Source organism: Amphibalanus amphitrite, unplaced genomic scaffold, assembly GCF_019059575.1.
Source record: "Amphibalanus amphitrite isolate SeventyFive unplaced genomic scaffold, NRLGWU_Aamphi_draft 001527F_arrow, whole genome shotgun sequence".
In the NCBI taxonomy this organism is placed as follows: Eukaryota; Metazoa; Arthropoda; class Thecostraca; order Balanomorpha; family Balanidae; genus Amphibalanus; species Amphibalanus amphitrite.
This window is the reverse complement of record NW_024883020.1, coordinates 54253-75171: the sequence shown is the minus strand read 5'-3', so window position 1 is coordinate 75171 and position 20919 is coordinate 54253. Positions and strand designations below refer to the sequence as shown.

Sequence of the window (20919 nt, the reverse complement as noted above, 5' to 3'; positions counted from 1 at the left end):
AATGTCCCGCTTGCAAACACTGCTCAGGATGCTCAGTGCTTAAGTGTTGCCGCTAAGTGAAGGCTCGCCATTTTATCGTTACAAGTCGGCCGTTGTTCCTCAGGAAATAGCTGTGCACCTCTGGCATTCACCCGATACGACCAGCCCTGTCGCCACTGCGCTCACCGTTTTTCAGAGAACCAAATTACATTACGAGCAAAAGTCTTCCCCGTGACCAGCTGGGTCGTCCGGCGGCGGCACTTCAATTTGGCCGAGCGAACATTATCGTGTTTCTGGCGGCCGAAGCATTGCACGTCAATGCGCGGGATGTGCTGTGTAATGTGCATGTCGGCGGGCCGTGGCGAGCCGTGGCGCGGTGGCCAGCCCCATTGTCAGCGGCCACCAGCAGCCAACGATCGCGCACCGGCCCATTTAAGGCCGCACCGGCCGACCCTTTATGCATCGCCGATCGATTCACACCGGCGGCCGCCCGTCGACCGGCGGTCAATTCGTCACAAATGTGGCGCGCGGCTGACACATGTGGCGCGCCGCCGCCCGCGTCACACGTCACCCCGTGCTCCAGTCGATAGCCGCCAGTGGACCGGTTCTGCCCCGCGCAAAGACGGCCATTCGAACGCGATGTATATTTGTACACTCAATACGGGTTCGACTGGTGGCCGGCGCCGTGTCAGGCCGCAGCGCGCCACATTTGTAGCGCTGCGGCCATCGTGCCGCGGGCCAGCCGAGGACAAAGCAGGCCGCGCGCACTGACCGTGATAAATCCAGCGAGGGGTGGCGACGACAGTAAAATATTCCCATTCAAACAATCGATACAACATGTGTCCGCCAGTGCAGAGTTCACACCTGCTGGAGCCCGCACAGACACACACCGACACACATACACACCTATACAAACGTCTTACAGCGTCGCCTATTCCAGACACGCACACAGCTCCCACGTAACAATAGCGTCTTCATCTGACTGTCAGCACCAAAAACATGCCGTAAATATGACTGGTTTGCGGATCCACACACAATACAGTGAGTATTTCGCATAAGAACCTGACCCCTTCCCTAAAAGAAAAGTGAACACCCCAACATATCAACGAAATTGTCCCTGGCATATCACTCTCAAAAGGAATTAAATAGTAATCATAGATTCCTCTTCAGCTAGTTGGGTATCAAGCCCCAGTATGAGGATATCTGGCGGCGTGGCATTCCAGTGCAGCCAGACGGGTCTCCTCGCGTTCTGTCGATAATGACGAGCTCGCTGATTAGCTTAGTTTCCTGAGACCGTGCTATCATAGCCGTCCGGTATGGGGCGCGGCGCAGCGGCAATTGGATGCCGGCGCGCCGCGACAATATGTGGCGAAGCTGCGGCATTCACGCCGCAGGCTCAGCCATCATCACCGCACATTGTCGTCGACATGACGTGACAATGACGTCAGAGCCTAACTTGAGAGCGGATATAACTTCATACAGCAAATCAATCCTACCGTCATGCACTTTGAATCGCCCGCGTAAGCTCGATTTTTCACCTTTCAGCGGTCACAACAGTGATTTGGAGGTAACACATCCGCAGCGATTAAAAGTTGAAACTGTTTCTCGAAAGGATAGTTAGGTTGAAACAATACCGATTATATCGAAGCTGCCATTCGCTCACAATAGCAGGGGATAATGTTGAATGTGGGTGCACAGGCAATCTCTCTCGTACTTCACTGGAACCTGCGAGGTTTAGTCCAAATAGACGCTTGGTTCGCCACATCAAATAGCCTTCGGCAGGTAGTGAAAATAATTACTTTCATGCTGGTAGGAACATGAGTTGACTCAGGACTGCTGAGGAGGTGGTATGGTGACAGGGAAGAAGCAAAACTTTGCGCTCTATATCTAACAAACATCTTCAAACGTGGAGTACCAGAGTTGTAAAAAGTGCCGGCTTAGGTTAAATATCATCACCCCCGCAGGAGAGCGATGCTCCGCGAACCTTTCAAATACCGTGCATCACATGAGGGGTACGAACAGCTGATAGGAATCTGACTTGGTGCTGTAAACCCAGCATTATCCACATGTCGGAACAACAGGAGGGTAGGAGCGGGGTCGAAGGTAGGAACTACACTCGGAAGTGGCGCAGGGCGGAACAGTGAGACGCGAGATTTCGGACGGCTCGATTAATAAGGTCGCCACACTGCGGCGCGGCTGGACGCTTTGGAGGTCGCCGCTGAGGAGGTAGCGGAGGCGGGGGCGGGGGCGGGGGCGGGAGACGCTGACTGGGACGATGTAGAGCCGCCCGCTGGGGAGGTGTGTGCAGCTGGGGCGGGGGCGGGGGCGGGGACGGCGTGGTGCGCCGGCGGCACCCTGACCGGCGACTCGGGCGCTGTCCGCTCCTCCGCCGCCGCCAGGCTGGCTGAGGCCCTGGGCGGCGGCGGCGGCAGCGGCCGGCCGGCGGCCTCCAGGGCCAGTTCGGCCGCCTTGTGGCGCACGGCGGGCGGCACGGCGGGCCGGTACAGCTGCTGGTACAGCTGCAGTACCGGCGGGTACAGGCCGACGGCCGCGCTGACCGCCGGCTCGCCAAGCAGCAGCGGCCGCTGAGGGGGCGCCGCTGGAGGAGGGGCAGGCGCCCGCGGCAGCAGCGAGTTGCGCCGGATGTCGAACTCCGGCTTCAGCTCAGTGGTGTCGGCAGCCCGAGGAGACGAGTCGCTGGTCATCACTGGAACAGAAGAGTGGAGAGCCAGGTCAGCTGCTGATAGCTGCACGAGTTCCAGAAATGCGGCGGCGACTGTGCGTGTCCTTTATGGCACACTACATGACGTGCACTCTGAGCACCCGTGTCATACTGCAGGTGAATTGGTGTGTCATAGTGTCCCACCCACGCTATACCCCCAACCACTCCCCAGTCATCACTCCAAAGTACCCGTCCAGCCCACTCCACCGACCCACCTACTTCCCTCATTACCAAGCCAGCAGTTGGGCGCTCACTACTGCACCATGTCCCCGCATCGCATATTTCCGCACCGACCACCGCCGGAAGACGCCTGCCCAAACAGCCGTATTCGGGGAACAAAGAGCGCCTGCCGGGGCCACTGCGGGCGCTTTACGACCCCGCGTGCGTGACACTACGCTGTGCCGTACAGAACGCGTTAGCACGGGCGCAGCAGTGCCCCGCGGCCGCTGCGGTCACTGTTAGGCGGGCGCAGCGGGCGCTTTGGAGCGCCCCCAGGCGTTTAGTGGCGCGCTCTGAGACATTTCGGAGCGGCGTGTCTTACATAGGTGGTAACGACATGACCCGTGCAAGGTGGGGCGCAAGTCAAACATGAACCCAGTCTGAAGTTCTGCTGAATTCATACATGATGGCGGAAGCGGCCCATAGGGTAAATATGGATAAAAATAGAGCACCTCCTGGCATGTTGTATCTACTATGCACACGGATAAGCAGGTATAGGATCTAAAAAGGAGACTGAAGAGTTTTCGTGGTCCTCAGTTAAAAGTAAAAATTCTAACCTTCGTCATACCTTAGTGCATTACATGAATTAATGAGCTCCTTCGCATTGCATTGAAACGCTGTCTCTGTCATCAGGCCTTTCGTGGAACAAATAATAATGAAACAAAGCGCCAACAATAAAACGCGCCCACAACCTGGCCACAGCGCCCCGCCCGTATTATTGTAGTACTGCACCACAACCGCTCCGAGCGCCGGGGCCAGTTAACGACTGTGGAATGCAGCGCTACCCGCGGACACGTCGGCACTAATCGCCGCCACTATGTCCGCGCCGGCCGCCCTAAAACACCGGCCCGGCCGGAAATTAGAGCTGTGTCCAGGATCGATGGCGATCGCGGCGACTGTCATTAGTGGCGGCCGATCGGCGGCGGTCGGCGACACCGCAGCGATGACGCCGCCGCCGCCCCCGCCGCCGCCCCCGCCCCCGCCCGGCGGGACCCGTGACCTTCGCCCCACCTGCGGACACTGTCCGGTTGTCCCGCTGTCGCCGCCGTCATCGTGGTGCGGTGATGGCGGCCGCCAACTATTGACCACATATCGTGTGATGTCGCCGTTTGGTCACAACTGCGTCCAAACCCGCGCTGCCAGTGGCCGTCCAGTGGCCCTTTCAGCCTGTCCAACCCTACCAGACCCTGCTCAACCCCAACGGACACACAGATCCGTTCCCGTTCCCCTTTCAGCCTTACCATCGCCGTCTGACCCCTGTCCAGTCACCCCCACTAAAAGGTCCGTTACCCGATGACATTAGCGTTTAATCAGCCCACAAGGAGCCGATCGTGCCGTGGGGCTGTTGGTTGCCCACGGAATGTGCCCCGTCAGGGGCTAGGTCTGTTGATTCCGCGGCACCGGCGACAGTTGTGGTGCAATGGTGCATGTGAGCGCGCCGTGCGGCAGTTAGTGGCGCACCTGAGCGCCGCATTGGAAACGGACGGCGAGCGATGGCGACAGCGGCCGCCAACAATGAAGACGTTGGCGGGCCGTGGGCGGGGTTATTGATGGGCCGCCCGTGGACTGAGGGCACAGAGGTGACGGTGACGGTGGATAGCGGTGGGCGCCGTGGTGGTGGACGGTGGACACTGGACAGCGGGGGTTTCTGGTGGAAAGGGGGAAAAAGACGTCCCACTTGGCGTAGATTGGTGCCTGAATGATGCTAGAAAGGAGGACAGATCGAGTTTTTGAAAATATTTGTGTTGAGTGAGGCCAGAAGTGTTTCATATTCCGGTGGGCGGTGGGTATAGCTAGAGCGCCCACGGCAAGAGTGCTTATGTTTCTGTCGCTAGATGGCAGTAGTGGTAGACGCCTGAAGGTAGGCTGTGCCGGATAGCATGCAGCCGTCTGTTAGGACGGTTCGCTCAGCAGAACATCACCATCGTGAACTTACCTGAGTTTGAGTGAGCGTTGGGAGGCTCGCTGGCTGAGCTGGTCGTGAGTTGTGAGTTCAGCTCGTTGGGTGAGAAGCCCAGAGCCGCGGCGGCTGCCGGGTGGCCGAAGCCTGGCAGGCAGGGGTAGGCGCCGGGCGCGTAGGGCCAGCCCTCCGGTACGCCGCCGCCAAACGGGAACCCGGCTCCCAGGTCTGTCGAGAGAGAAACAGAGGCGAGTTAAGTTTAACAGCTGGACTTATCATTAACACGAACGAAGAAACATCAATTCAATGGGTAGGCGTAATGCAAATGAAAAGTTTCGTCGAAAATGATCACTACTCATCACACGAGGAACTGAAGGGTACTAGCTGACGGAAGCTGAAGTTGGAGCAGATATGCTGGAGACCTGATGTGACACATGCGCCCTGACAGATTAGACGACTCTGAAAGTCAGACGGCCTTATTCGCGCGCCCGGACAGGTCAGTCCACACGCCAGCGCGTCACGCCAGGCTGACCGGCGGCGGTGGTGGCGGCGTGCGTCAGCAGCGCGCGGCCGCGCCCGTCATCACGCCATCCATCACCCAGCGGCTGGCGGGCGTCATCGGCAGGGCGACGCGCCGCCTTCCCGCCGGGCGGTAATGGCTCGCGTGCTGGCCGCACCTTTGGCCACGTTAATTCGGCCGTCCGGCCCGTCTCCCCGCGAGGCCGGGCACAATACGGGCCGACCGCCGCCCCAGCGGGCGGGCGGCGCTTTTTTTCTCCGGCCGCAACCGAAACTCTGAATGGACGGCCGGCGTGAGTCAGAGAAATGTAAACCATTTGATCCATTAGCGTTTCCTGCGCGGCGTGGCCGCCAAGGTCGCCGCGTGGCTGCCAGATGCTGCCATATGGACCGGGCGCTGGGAGCGGCGGCGCTCTGACCCATATCCGCCGGCTGAGATTAGAGGGTGGCCGCTGTCGGAGGGTCGGTGTGACCCATTTGGGACGGTGGGGACGGTCATTTGCGGCCGGCCGGCGAGGACTGGTCTGCCTGACATTTCCGTGACGCACTTCTGACACGCAAACCGTCTCTGAGACCCCTCAGACTCAGTCACAGATGTGTTCCGTTGAAGTAGTGAGTGGTCGAATGTCGCCGCGAGGTTTTGTTGAGGTATGGTGAGTCGAGCGAGTGGTGTATGGTCGCAAAGGCTGCGAGCTAGCTACAAGAGGGTAAGCAAGTGTGCCATTCTTTAAATAAGAAGTGGTTCATCTTAGCAGTTCCCCTGAAAAGGTCGGTGGTTGATGCGCCATACACATCATTTCTGAATTTGTGAGCATAGCTGTGCATATACGCAGCTCCTAAATGATTCAGTCAACACAGTCAGCATCCATCCTTGAAGCCGGTTCAGTCTTTCAGAATCAACGGCACCCGATGACATCGATGACGTCATCAACAATCAGCTAACAGCATCGAGTAACGAGGCATTGAAAACAAACAGCGCCCCCGAATTACCGATGCTCCCGACTGCCGGTGCAAATTGTCACGAGCCATCGGAGGGGTAAATAAACACCGTCTGCAGATCTCACAGCCGGCGGGTGCGATTCAAACGGGCCGCTCGGGGTCGAAAGGTGTCCCTGTCCCAATAATGGCCCGCCCACCCACACCCCGGGCGGCCGCTGCCGGCGACCGGAAACGGTTACTGCCGCGCTGCTGAGTGCCAGACTCTGGAAGCTGAGATGGCTGAGAGATGGGGGAGGGGGTCTGTATCAAACAAAATAAGCTTTGAACCGAACCAGGTAGGTGCTGTGTGAAAGCTCTGCAGCATTTATCTATTAAAAGATCTTAGCATTTTCCCGTGGTCTGTGTCTCTGTTTATCGGCGGTTTCCCGGTTCGGAGCGGCCGGATCTGTGTCGCGGCAGTCGGATTCTCTATGGTCTGTATATCAGCAGTCAGCAGTCAGATCTGCCAGGGTCTGTTTCTCGGCGGTCTCGTCCATCCGGAGCGATCGGGGTCTGTGTCTGGGCGGTCGGATCCACCCTGGTCTGTTTTCCGGCGGTCGGCGGTCGGCGGTCGGGTCCATCCGGAGCCGTCGGGATCGGTTTCCGGTGACCTGCCGGCCGTCAGTCCATGGCTCCGCCGCCGCCGCCGCCGCCGTATTGACTGAGGCCATTACTGTCAGCCGCTGGCCGCCGGCCACACACGATTTATACGGCGGCAGGCGTGAGTGGTGGGCGACCGCCGCCGGCGATGACGGCCGCCCCCGCCCCCGCCCCCGCCCCCGCCCGACAACGGGGCGGCGCTGAGCTACACTCTTAAAAATCACCGGCCAGTGCCACAGAAACTGACAAAAGAGAAACACTCCGAGAATGTCTTACATTCGATGCTTTGAATGCATTTGACGTATCGTGCATTTGCGTCTTGCTCAGGATATCAAATGTCACTTGTCACAACATTGGAAATGCATCTTTCCGGACACAAGAAAAGGTTTTACGAGGAAAATCATAACACAATTTGGAATTGCTTTACCTACATGTCGCATTCCCTTGCAACTTTTGCAGCAACTCAATTTTCTTTCAGCATTCCGTCTATCAGCGAGCACTTGAACCATCCACCCTCCCGCCCTCTTTCCTCGCTCCTCCCTGCTCTGCCTATATCTGGCAACATCATTCGACGCGCTGTCACAGCGATCGGCGGCCGATCTGGCATCGGCGCCAATAGCGCGCCGGGCTCGTTATTTACGGAGCAGCTCCGTCAGGCACAGGCATCGCTCACCCTGGACGGCCAAATTGCGCCCGCCGCTCTCATGCAAACAATAATGGCTGCTGCGAGGTGTCGCGAACGACGGCCTCCGGTGCGGCCAATGGTGGCCGGTTGATCGCCGGCTGATCCCCCCCCCCTCCCCTTCATGCCCCCGTCGACGAGCAGCAGGAGTGAGGTGTGATAGGATAGAACATCAGACAGACCAGCGCCTACTGCCTAGTGAGACGCCATGAACATCGCTGTAGAATGGCATTGCTTTTTGTGTTAGGAAGCCATGAGCCAGAGCCGTGCTTTTGGAAAATGATAGAATATTAACCCTCGCATGTGTAGGGGGGGGGGGTCGTATGGACCCCCCCATGGTTTTTCGCGAATAACTCGCGTAAAAAGCAGCCGATCGCGACGAAACTTTCAGTACCCTCGCATTGATCAATTTTACACCTACCCTGAAAATTTCATGACCCTGACCCAAATGACCTTTGACCTGTGACCTCTTTTCCGAGACCATGTTTGGCCGGAATCGCGATTTCGCGTATGTCGGCTCGCACTAGCCGCGTGTTTGCAAGCTTTTCGTGGTTTCAAACGTTCAAACATGTGATTTGATGTTACCCCCGTGTGTGTCAAGGTCACCTGAAGGTCAGGTCAGGTCATTGACCTTTGGTGACCTCGGGTGACCTCGGGTCACTTTTTCGAGTTTTACATGTTTCTAGGCTAGTTTTTGGAGCTGAATTTGAATTTAGCAACCATTTGAACATTTACGAAGTAGTTTTGGTGACTTCGTAACATGTTACGAAGCTGTCAGAGGCGGTTGACACGTACTACGAATACCCGTCACGACGCCTACTGGTTGACCTGACCTGACCTGACCCGACCTGGTCTAAATGCTTCAAGACATCATCTGGGATCAAAACTAACACGATATTCGTGATCAGCACCCCGAAAAACCCCTTAGCAGCCACACTTTACGACTTTCTAACAGGTCCCGATTTTCCCGACTTTGGGTCATTGACCTGACCTGGAAGGTCAACCAATGAACTAGGACCTTAAAATTGGGTATCATCGGCTTCCTCTCGTCACGGGCAACACGCTCGTTTTTTTCCGCGAAGCTCTAGCTCGATCAGGGGCCAAACGGCAAGGGGGGGTCCAACCGACCCCCCCCCCCCCCCTACACATTAGAAGCTGGCAAACGCCGCACACATGCGAGGGTTAATTATGCGAGTTACTTTTTATTATCAGATCTTTTATGTAAAACATACGAAGACGACTAGAAGTGGAATTCTCGCATCTTGAAACCATCCGCAACCAAACAAAACAATACGGATAGTCCGCATTCAACGATTACTCAATGTCATGGATTCATACAGGGAGAGGGATGCGTAGCTGCATACTGTCAGGGATTCATAAAAAAGATCACCTCAACGAACCATTCGACAATGGACAACTAATGAAAAGTAGCGCCTTCGGCGATGCACACCAGAACAAGCCCCAGTCCACTCCAACATGACTCGACCAACGTCCCCTGAAACAGACCACGACCCCCTCCCCCTCCCTCCCACCGTCGTTCAGCCATCAAGTGGCCGTCGCTGGGGCCAGATGTGGCCACAGATGACACTCGCCACGATTGACACCAGCCGCGTCGACACAGGACGATCGCGACGCAGCCGAGACGAGCGCGGCGCGCCGCGGCTCTAATGAGGGCATCAGCGCCGTAATTGACGCCCTAACTGCGCCGGATCGGACGCATAATGACGGCGGGACACATGTGCCGCCGGCCGACACGGTCCGCGGCGAGCGAGCGAGGAGACCGAGGAGACCGACGGCTGTGGACCGTTCGACAAAAGTGCCTGATCGGGGACTGAGGGTGAGGGCGGTGTGTCTGATGAATAGTGACAGATCGTGTGCGGGGTAAATAAAGTAGGAGCTGACGAGTTAGACAATGACATGCTGCAATGACAACGATAATGACAATGACGAGTTAGACAATGACAAGCAATGCTATAATATTCTTACTTTTTCAAGAGAGCGAGAGATGAGATCGACAACTGAGATAGATAGACCAACGCAGTGTAGCCAGCAAGCATATGCGGTCCATCCTGAATGGCAACAGTCGACACCTTGGGAGTCTGCAGTATAATTTGGTTGGCCTAGCCGGCGTTGTCAATAATGCCAGAAAGGTGTGATTAAAAATGTACCAGCGCACTCGCTGAACCCGGGGTAGCTACGGCCACCGACGGACCAATTACAACTGATGGCGAAAAACTCTAGTATGCAAACGCGCCCGCCACGCAGCGGTCATTTTCTTCTAAATTAGGTCGCCGGCAAATTAGTGGATCAGAAAGCCTCTCGGGTGGAGAATTTCCACATTTGGAGGACTTGGGAGCGCGCCGACGGGCCCGAAGCACCGCGCGGCGCCGTCGATAAAAGTGGCCCCGGAACATGATGGCGGTAGCGGCGAGTTAACAGCCGACTAATGGCCCCGGGCGCGCTTCATTAAGAAGTCATGGTGACCGTCGGTGCATGGACCGCTCATGATACCAAGTCGCGCGCAAATATTACCGCGCCATAACCCCGGGCCGCGCCAACTTTGGCGGCCAATTAGCGCGCGAGTGGTGCCGGACTGAAGACCGGCTGTGAGGTAGGCAGTGTGAGTCAGTGGGTTGTGCACAGTGACTCAGCGCTATACTCTGACACGGTTGCACCTCGGTTTGAGGGCAGTTGGCCGGGCAGCGCGCGCGTCACGCCCCCGCCCCCTTGTTACAAGCCTTGTGTTCACCGGCCGGCCGACGGTCATTCATCTCAATTTTATGTTAATATCCAATTTTCACAATGCCAGTACTTGAAAATGAACGCAATAACGACTATTCATCACACCATTCTGGGCACCCATTTACGATTTTGTTGTTAGCGGTCGGCATGAAATATTTAATTCACACCCTCACACAACAATATCCACATTTTGTGATGATATACTGACCCACGAGTCACAAAAGACAGACATTTGTGAGTTGTAGGAGACCCAAGAGTTATTCACAGAGAGTTGACTAAAATGACTATTATCCAACCCCCTCCCAATGTATGCGCTTATAAGAACTTGATGTTTTCCCGGGTACTCACTTTGGCAGTGTGGCTGCGGCAGCTTCAGAAGACCGGCAGCTATCTGTTCTCTCCGCAGTTGTTCCAGTCCCGCCAGGTGCGGAGCGAAGAACGGACGGTGTCCGAACGGAAACGGAAACGGAAACTGCCCTGGAAACGCACACAACACACGTAAGAGGATACTGCGATTGGTCGATCAGCGGGCCATTCTATTATTCGTAAACATTTATTGACACGAAAACGGCGAAATAAAGCTCTGTAAGAGATCGATTAGACATGAATATATTTTTTTAGGCCAGCATTGGATCTCTGGGTGAGCTTCTTGTGACCACGGTAACATTTAAAGTTAATCCCATATTATCATCTTGCCTTTTAGTTAAGCTCCTGTTTACTATCATTTGACTTCAAAGAACTACATTGTACAAGGATTACGTTCCACAAAGCGCCCACTCAAGAAGCGGATGTTTCTGGCGGCAACACCGCGCCCTTTCCCAACATTGCACCACATTGCCCCGTAGGTACCCTAGTTAGTCCTGTCAACAGTGTGCGTGTAAGGTGACCGCACAGAGCACTCTCGTTTCGCTGCACACGGCGCCGTTTCGTGTGGCGCGCCCCTAACGAACAGTAACACCTAATTGTCCCCAGCCAGTCGACGGAAACGTGGCAATTACAAACCCGACGCGAAATTACGGCAATATTTCGAGACCGTAAACTCACATTTGTGTCCATTGACAGGTTTATTTGAGTGGTGCAATATAAATTTAATTAGCTTGGTTTGGGGGCAAGACTGACGTAAAGCGCCGGAGGGCAGGAGACCGCGTTTTAACTGATGACTGCAGCCGGTAAATGAGCAGTTTGGTACACTTGCAGTCGAGTCTAATGTTCCGACTTGATGACCCAAACCGCATGCAAGACCACTGGTCAAAGGGTCGCCTCCGGGGTCGATTCAGTTACTCAGTACGGAAAGCCGGTCGTGAAATATGGCCACTAATGGAGGACACACACATTCCAAATGGTAAAAAAGCAAGGGAATGATGTTCCGAAAACCATTGAGCACTTGAGGCATTCCGATTCGAAGCATACCTACAAAATGAGCCAAGCTAACAGCAGTTAATCGACTGTTTGGTGTTATTGTTTGGTGATGTTTAGATTCTCAGCACCAAAGGGATTGAAACATACACCATGAAAATCAGTATCAGATATTACATGTATGAAGACATTGCTCTGCTGATAACTACGAAAATATCTATAATATCTACGAAACTAATAAAGCTGAATATACGAAACAAGCATAATCGGTTTGCGCCACCGCCGGTCGTCATTCACCCGTCTCTCAGCCAGTCAGTCTGCTTCCTTGTCTCTGTCTGTCAGTCTGTCTGTCTGTCTGTCTGTCTGTCTGTCTGTATGCCTGTCTGTCTGTCTGTCTGCCTGTCTGTCTGTGCCTGTGTCTGTGTCTGTATCTGTGTCTGCCTATCTGTCTATCAGTCTGTATCAGCCGGCGCCAGCCGGTACTGACTTGTTTTACTGCGTGGCTTCCGCGGTCCTGTCTGTCTGTCTGTCTGTCTGTCTGTCTGTCTGTCTGTCTGTCTGTCTGTCTGTCTGTCTGTCTGTCTGTCTGTCTGTCTGTCTGTCTGTCTGTCTGTCTGTCTGTCTGTCTGTCTGTCTGTCTGTCTGTCTGTCTGTCTGTCTGTCTGTCTGTCTGTCTGTCTGTCTGTCTGTCTGTCTGTCTGTCTGTCTGTCTGTGAGTCTGCCTGCCTGCCTGCCTGCCTGCCTGTCTGTGTCCGTGTCTGTGTCTGTGTCTGTGTGTCTGTCTGTCTGGCTCTGTCTCAGCCGGCGCCAGCCGGTACTGACTTGTCTTACTGCGTGGCTCCCGCGGTCCGTCGACGGTAACTTTGATGGCCTTGTTGTAGGTGGTGATCTGACACGGCCGTGATGACACGATGATTGTCACCGACAAACTCTTCCCTGTGGGCAGACGGACAAACAGACGGGTGGGGTTAGAACTCGGCCACACTGGGTTAGAACACATCTGTTCTTCCACACAAAACACAGTGAGAAGATACACCAACGATCAGCAACTGGCTTTGGTAGGGATTTCGTCGTTCCAAACCCCCTCCTGTCAGTATTTCGATTTATGTCTGTGACACAGATAATGCTCCACACTGCAAGTAAACACCACTAATGTGACGCCCAGGCTGACCCCGTGTCCAATCCGTGACTTTAGTCCATGTCTCTGCGGTCACACCTCTATGATGGAGTGTTTCTGACAGGTCCGCGGTCCGACCGACAATTTGAGCCGCTCTTTGCCGGCAGAGAGTGTGATTTATCGTTATTCGTGGATGAATAACTCCTCGGCACATCGATTGCATGCCGGCTATAATTACGGTTGGCGTATGGTAATTGTGGTGGCGGTGGCGATTACAGATTAAAATAATTTCGCCGCTCGCATGTCCGACTGTCATCAGACGATGGCCGGCCCGTGTTGGACGGCTGCTGCAGGAATCCGGCACCGCCGCCCGGCGACTGGTCATCTGTGGGTCTGGCCCGGGGAGGGGACGGCCACAGCGGCACGTGCCGCGTGGTATTTGACCGCACGGACCCCTGCGGGGAGCAGCCGTGGCGTGGATTTTATAGCGTGGTGGTGCAGTTTTTTAAGTGATAGATGACTGATTCCGACAATGCCTTTGGGCATTTTACAATAATTTCCCAGGAAAGTGAAGCACAAAGCAAATGAGAACCCATTATCCATTGAACCTGTAAACATAAAGGCCACAGCATAGAGGTGAAATGATTTCAGTCAATCGGAGACCTAATGGCAAATGACTGTTGAGATTTCCGGCTGCCCTTCATGATGTCTTTTTTCCTTTTCGCGCAGACAGCGGCGGACAGACTGTCCTGTCTGGGTCCGTTTCACGCAGACAGGGTCGGACAGATTGTCCTGTCTGCTTCCCTTTTCGCGCAGACAGCGGCGGACAGCGGCGAACAGCGGTTCTCATGTCTGCGGCTCTTCTCACGCAGGCAGCGGCGGACAGACCGTCCTGTCTGAGTCCGTTTCACGCAGACAGGGTCGGACAGACTGTCCTGTCCGCTTCCCTTTTCGCGCGACAGCGGCGGACAGCGGGCACTCATGTCTGCTGTCCGTTTCACGCAGACAGCGGCGGGCAGCGGCTCTCATGTCTGCGGGTCGTTGGGTGCAGACAGGCCCACCGGCTGATCGATACGTGGCTGGTTTATGGAGCCATGCACCGCCGGCGTCACACCGGCCAACCGACACTGTCGACATCGACACTGGGGGACGAGAGGGACTAGAAAGGACGAGAGGGGACGACAGAGGACCAGAGAAGACGAAAGGGACACTGGACCGACCACCGCCGCCGTCACCGACCGACCGAAACCGCCGCGACTGACATCGAGGACGAGAGGGACGAGATAGGACAGTCACAAACACTGGAGACGAGAGGGACAAACCACCACCACCGTCAACGACCGACTACCACCGCCGCCACCGACACCGAAAGGTACAAGACGCGGACACTGGACAGTCACCAGTCACCACCCCCTCCCCCCCCCCCAAGGCACGAGAGAGGACAAGCGGACAAGAAAGGACGAAAGAGGAGGAGAAAGGACGAGAGAGGACAACATGAGACGACAGGGGACGAGAGGGACGAGACGGATAGAGAGGAAACAAGAGGAAACGAGAGATTACGAAAGGATAGCCACTGCCACCTACACCGGGGGGACGAAAGGAACAAGCACGAGAAAGTACGAGGGAATGAGAGGAGCCTAGAGGTGACAGATCACCATCGCAGATGTCAAGAAAAGACGAGATGAATTAGAGAGAAGAGAGGGATAGAAGGGACGGACCAACGCCACAGAGGACGAGGAAGGAGAGAGACGGGACAATGTGGGACAAGGGGTGGAGAGGGGACAAGCCAGCAACAATAATAATACACTAGGGGACGGGAAGTGACGAGCGGGAACGAGAGGAGACGAGGAGAGGGGATAGGCCACTCGAGACCATGGGGGATGAAGAGGGGATGAAGGGGACGAAAGGAGGCGCTAAAAGACAAGCCACCAGCACTCAGGGACGAGCGATAAGGGGGATAAGAAGGGTCAACGAGAGGGGCTAACTGCAGCCACGGACCAGTGACAGCGACAGGGGGGGGGGGGGGGGTGAGAGGCACCAGATCATTCGACCTTTCATCAGCCGTGGTTTTTATGTGAGCCGAGAAAAACAAGTCCTGTAAGTACCCATAAATTTCCTAGACTTCACATATCATTTGCATTTTATTGACATTCGTTATCGTCATGCACTGAATAGTGAATAAATACAGCCCGAGTCCAAGCGGTCTAGTTACAATGCTGTGAGGGTATAGGTACGTACCTACATACATAGTTAGTCTCAATGCATTGAATTCATGTAAATGATTGGAACTGGCAAATGACATAAGATGAGCTGGATGCGGGTCTTGTGTGATGCTGATGGAACATTGGACATGCCTTACGTTAAATATTTCATTACCGCTGACATTTCACAAACGAAAATAGGAAATGAAGTTTGTCTTAGAAAACAAGACAGCTAGCTTTTCAGCGCTATGACAAGTACAGAATTAATATGCAATTATATCTCACGCGCCAAGCAAACAGAGACGCGCAAATACAGAACCTTGTGCTAACCAAAGAGGCCCACAAATCTACGCTCGCTGCAGCCGCAGAGGACCAAAATTCTCTCATAAATCACTCTGCATATGCACGCGTAACTGTATAACCCTGGCATTCGGGTGAAGGCCGGCCGTTTGCCATTCTCCGAATAACGGTACGCCACCGTTTCGTCCTCACGCTGTCACGCTGACCTCACAGGTGATCTGTGTGAGCCGCTTGAAACGTGAAACCGAGGTAGTAAATCCATAATACTAAGCTCGAATGTCAACAAGAACAGGTGAAGGCTAAGTATTAGGTACGCAATCCGTCACTACTAGCAGAAGGGTCCTACACTTCCTTCAATAAGATGTGATATTCGGTGTCCTTAGCGATTTCAACAACGATGGCATCATTTTTAGTTGTCTGCTCCTACCCAATTATCCACTGATGTTGACTATGATGTAAATTATCTGCCGTTCTCTTCCTCACTTCACACTTCACAGTGCCAACATCAATGCATAATAGACGACATCACCGACCATCTTCCACCTCCCTTTCGGCACGATTGAGAGGCGTGTGTTACTCCAAGATCATCCATCCATGGGAGGCGAATATCGCCCCTCCCCCGTCAGAGGAAGACAAAGATCACCCCATCTCGCCCGTGCTCGGGCGGTGGGCGGTCGACAGCCGAGCCCGATCATAAACAGACCACCGCGGCGGCCGCGTCATTGGCCGCTGGCCGCCCTCTGAAATGGCCAGAGCTGTCGGAGCCATCTGCGGCCCATCGGCCGGCCGACCCCCAGCGAGTGGGCCGCGGCGCAGTCGGCGGCCGGCCTATTGACACCCCCGGCGGCTGAGCGCTCATAATCGCGACATGAGACGCCCTGCCGGCCCGCAACGCCCGCCGCCGCCCGGTCACCAAACATCACGTGATCGGTCGGTGAAGAACGACCCGCCGTCAAGAGTTGGTCTGGGATATATCATATGTGAAATGAAGCGGCTCGCCTCAGAGAACACTCGTACGATGTGGGCCCGGTTTAGTGGTCGGAGACGGGCCGGGGCCGGCGACCGAGACAAAATGATAGGGAGATAAACTCGCCAGAAACCAGCTGCGCCCTTTGAGGGTGCGGTGGTGACAGCAAACAAAAACGAGACGGCCATACCTACAGCGAACGTGGCAAAAACATGACACTGCCTTATATAACGGATAATCCGCAGAACAAAGCCACTGGTGCCAAACGGTGCTCTACTTTTTGCTTTCCACAAGTACATTATTGGTTTTTTAGGATTCTGTGCTTTTTTACAGGGACTCAGACTTAATTACTTAATCAGACTTAACCCGCGCCCCACTGGGGTCTGTGTATAACACGCCCTACTGGGGGGGGGGGGCTATTCATAGCCCCCCCCTCCTAACTCCGAAACTACTGGGCCGATCGTCAAAATTCAAACGGCGTCTGATAGCCCCGGAAAAACTGTCGAGCGAAACCTAATTTCATTGACCTCGAGGTCACCGATGACGTCACAGGTCAGGTCAAAGTAAAAATTATTAGCATTTTGGCTTGTTCACATTTTGGGCTCTGGCCGCCGTCTTACAAGTCAGATCAGGCTCATTTTTGGTTTCCACACTCGTGAACAGATGCTCTAGATACCTTGAGGGTACCAAACTTGTACTTTGATTTTCAGGTCAGGGTCAGGTCATCACAGGTCACGGAAATATTATGTCATGCGTCGGTCACGTGACACATGTTTTATGGTCCATTTAGGCCATAGATTTCGAATTTGATGTCGTCTGTGTCATTCGAGGTCATTTTGAGTCGAATTTAGCTTAGGTCAGGTCACTTTCAGGTCAAAAAAGGTCAAATTTTGAAGTTAAAATTTTTCAACAAAAAAGGTGTCTATGGGATGCAGTTTGAGCTCAGGAACACGATGGTGCCATTTATATTGGTGTACGATGTCAAATACGTACTGAAAAATTGATTTGAAAAATTAATAATTGTGAATTTTTTGCAATAATGCGTATAACTTGGCCATTTTTGAAGATATTTAGCTAAAACTTGCTAGAGTTAGTCATAATCATGCGTTCTGTCACATATATTCCGGTTTTTTCGAAAAGTCAAAAGCTTTTTGAAAAAAAAAATATAAAAATATAAATTTTGAATATTATTGTATAAAATTTTCGAAAATTTCAAAATTTTGAAAATCCGAGATAGCAGTTTGATAGCGCGGTCAATTCTGAGTCCATTCATGCAAAGAAATTGGATCTAGCTTAAAAACTGAGCTCTTGGGAGCGATTGCCGTGGTTCAATGTTTTGCGTCAAAATCGGACGAACATGACGTCACTCTGACGTCATTTCCGGCCGACCTATGGTAGCTACGAAGTTCAAATTTTGACACAAGATGTCAAATTGATGCAGCCGAAGGTGCTGAAAGTTTGGCGTCGATCCGTCAAGCGGTTTGGAAGTTATTGCAGAAAAACGGGAGGGGGGGCTATAAATAGCCCCCCCCCCAGTGGGGCGCGGGTTAACAAACAAAAATGGGGCTGCAGTCTTAAAATGCGGTCATACTTCGTGCAGTGAAATAAGGAAACATATTGACGTAGCCCAATCTTAGGCCAGAGTTTTCTCAATAAATGTTTACCAATACATATATATTTCCCAGAATTGAGAAGTCTTAAAAATGGTTTCAAAGACTTTGAGCTGCTATTAAGTTATTATTTCCACGTAGCACTTTTTAATTTATTTGTTTTGAAATTCAAGCATTAATTATTGAAAGTTTACAGAATATGGATAATTCAAGCCTTAGTGTTTGTGTCCTCAAAATAAATATAGTTACGTGACCTTCTGGAAGATGTCTCTTTCATTAGCAATATTCTTCATTTTGAGCTGAAATTTAGCACTAAAAATGTCAGCTTCATTTTGAATAGCTTGTCAAGACACTGGATGTATTTTGTGCGATGACCCCGTATCGCAATATGATAGGGTAACTGTTATTTTTCTTTAATCGATTTCTTGTCATACGAATATTAATCAACGAAAAGCCAAATCGTTCAACAAATATTTTCCCGAACAAATTAGGCTTGTGTCATTCTGCATTATTCCTCTTCAAATAAATCGCGACTCATCATTCACAAATCAATCCCTGAAGTCTCTGTGACGTTCATCTCAGCACTGTTGAACTTCTCCCCACACATCATACACTTCCAATCTTCGGTCATTAGAAGCCCTGAATCACCCCATCCGACTGTCTTCCCCAAAGCCCCACTCACCTCTGCCACTCCTGCCGACGAAGCGCAGATCGTTGAACTTAGCCACGCGGTTCTTCATGATGGAGGCGTTGTTGCGCAGCTCGGCGCAGCAGTTGTCGTCGTTGCCGGCCGTGACGGTGACGACGGTGCCGTCCTCGACGTGGCCCAGCGCCACCACCTTGAACGCCACCGGCAGCGTCTTGTTGGAGCGCCAGTGCGGCGGCAGCGCGGTGCAGAGCAGGTCCGGCGCCCCGGTGCGCACCAGCTCGCCAGGGTGCTCGGCCACCACCTCGCTGAGGCTGCGCTCCAACAGGAAGTCGCTCATCTTCTCGAGTCGTTCCGGCTGCATGCCGACCCGCGTGGTCCTCTCAGCCGTCAGGTGCATCCCGGGCGGCGGCGGCCGGCGGGCGCTGCGGGACGCGTGCTGGCGGTCCGGCGCTCACCGCAACACTGGCCGCCGCCGCCACCGCCGCCGCCGCCGCCGCCCGCCCGCCGCACGGCCGCATTAGCCGCCGCCGCCGCCGCCCGCAGCCGTCCGCAGCCGCCACCGCCGCCGCCGCCGCCACCGACACCGACGCTGAGCGCTGCGGGGCCGTGAAGGACGCGTGATGACGACCTCAGAGCCGACCTGCCCACCTGACCTGACCTCACCTGACACCACCTCCACAGGTCAGCGCCGTCCAGGGTCGATCAATTTTCAATTAGGGCTCGGGTCGGCTGGGTTTGCGGCGGCGGCCGGCGGCCGGCGCGGGGTGTCCCGAGCCCACAGCCAGACCGCGCCCAGCGACCAATGGCGGCCGGCCGCGGCGGCCGGGGGGCGGGGCCTACCGCCGCGGAGGTGTGGGCAGACGCACTTGAACTTTGCGGTTAAGCAATGAGAGGAGATCGTAAATGATGGAGGGTGGCGAGCGGTATCATTGGCTAACCGCAGAGCGACCGCAGACGGCTGGGGGCGGGGACAAGGCGCCGGCCACGCCGCCGGACCGCCGCTCCGCCGATCAACAAGTGAGCTGGAGAGGTTGATTCGGGCGCGGCCGGTCGATACGGCCAGGAGCGGCGGCCGGCTCCCAGCAGCCCAGACCGGAGCGGCGGCCGGCTCTTCGGTCAGGCAGACAGGATGTGGTCTCACCGCAGAAACCAATATGGCGGCCGGCGGCGCTGCACGGCGGTGGTGGAGAGCTGCGGACGGGCCGGGGAGGCTGGGTCATGGGTGGTGGGAGGGATGGGAGCTGTGTGCTTTGGCATGAAATAGTGTATTGTGTAAGGCGTTTGTCTGTTTATTGGGATGTTTAGGCATCTTGTATTTTGTCTGGAAGATATATTCCTTTAGCAGAATAGCACAGAAGTGATTGTACTTTGCTGAAATTATTATAGATAACAGAGCCGCCAGCTATCGTAGCACTAGCAACTGACATACACGCAAACCCCTTCTGCTTATGTGTTACCGAGTGCATTTATAGCGCATTAACCACTAATATTTATTTATTTAACTCTTCTTGTGTTGTGTGCTTAGCTAAATGTTCTACGAACATCACTATGTTCTGAAGGCAGGCATACCTACCTACGACAAAAATTAATCGCAAATTTTGAATTCATCAAATATCCGACACTTGCTTATGTTACCATTCCCTTACAAATGTAGGCGTCCAGCGTCGCCAACACACTCGCCTCTTCATTCTTATAGCGTGCGACACACGATCTCGTTCTGATCACCGGGCCAACATCAATCGAACGTTTCACGTTACCGACGCATGTCCTGTCTCTGCCGTTTGTTCATTGGTGTCCACAATCGTGCGGAGGCCTCAGATTCACTTGCACCTCCCGTCCAGCCATGGGCCGCACCGTATGGCTGGCCTGGTCTGGTCTGGCTGGTCTGCGTGCCGGGCGGCTGGGTCTGTGTCTTTGGCGGTGTGTTTGATGGGTAGTCTGTGACAGCTGGGTCATGTCACAGTGTGCTGTGGTGTGTTGTCCACCCATCCACTGTCCATGTTCAGCTGAACGGGCCATCTTCACCTCTGCTCTGGCAGGTTCAGACGGAGCGAGATGGAAACGACTTAAGATGGTGGCGAGCTTTCGGTAAATTGAGCACAAAATGCATTGAAGAGTGCACCGATGCATATTTTGAGCAGGGGGCGTCGAAGTTTAGTAGGAAAATCTGGCAATCCCCGGTGTGACGTAACGTCGGGGATGACCGACGGCACCTTGCACTGAAAGATACGGCGGAACGGCTATTTTTGAAAAATGATTAAAAATACTTTTGTGCTGTTATGACACATAAAACGCTTATCAGCATGTTCCTCATCATGTGATTAAGCCTTATCCGTGGTCGAAAATAGCTGAGCCCCTCCCAATTTCCGACCATCGAC

At 54.1% G+C, this 20919-nt stretch overlaps 1 protein-coding gene across 2 annotated transcripts; it reads right to left on the bottom strand.

The window, feature by feature from the left end:
* Positions 1–608: 608 nt before the first annotated feature.
* LOC122373637 (runt-related transcription factor 1-like) lies at positions 609–19005 on the bottom strand. Of its 2 annotated transcripts, none has more exons than XM_043351913.1 (5): positions 18575–19005; positions 12520–12633; positions 10690–10818; positions 4857–5048; positions 609–2686 (listed from the first exon to the last, which is right to left on the bottom strand). In XM_043351913.1, the coding sequence occupies exons 1-5, from the start codon at positions 18936–18938 to the stop codon at positions 2148–2150; spliced, it is 1338 nt and encodes a 445-aa protein (XP_043207848.1). In that variant the 5' UTR covers positions 18939–19005; the 3' UTR covers positions 609–2147. The 2 variants fall into 2 exon arrangements, with proteins under 2 accessions (XP_043207848.1, XP_043207849.1); XM_043351914.1 differs by having other exon boundaries at positions 12529–12633.
* Positions 19006–20919: the final 1914 nt, after the last annotated feature.

Bases quoted from the DNA above. Each gene is read 5' to 3' on its own strand.
- LOC122373637 (XM_043351913.1), bottom strand. From the start codon at position 18,938: ATGCACCTGACGGCTGAGAGGACCACGCGGGTCGGCATGCAGCCGGAA. The intron at 10,819-12,519 runs GTCAGTACCGGC...GTGCGTTTCCAG, and splicing joins GGAGCCACGCAGTAAGACAA to GGCAGTTTCCGTTTCCGTTT. The intron at 5,049-10,689 runs GTGAGTACCCGG...CTCTCTCGACAG, and splicing joins GCCGCAGCCACACTGCCAAA to ACCTGGGAGCCGGGTTCCCG.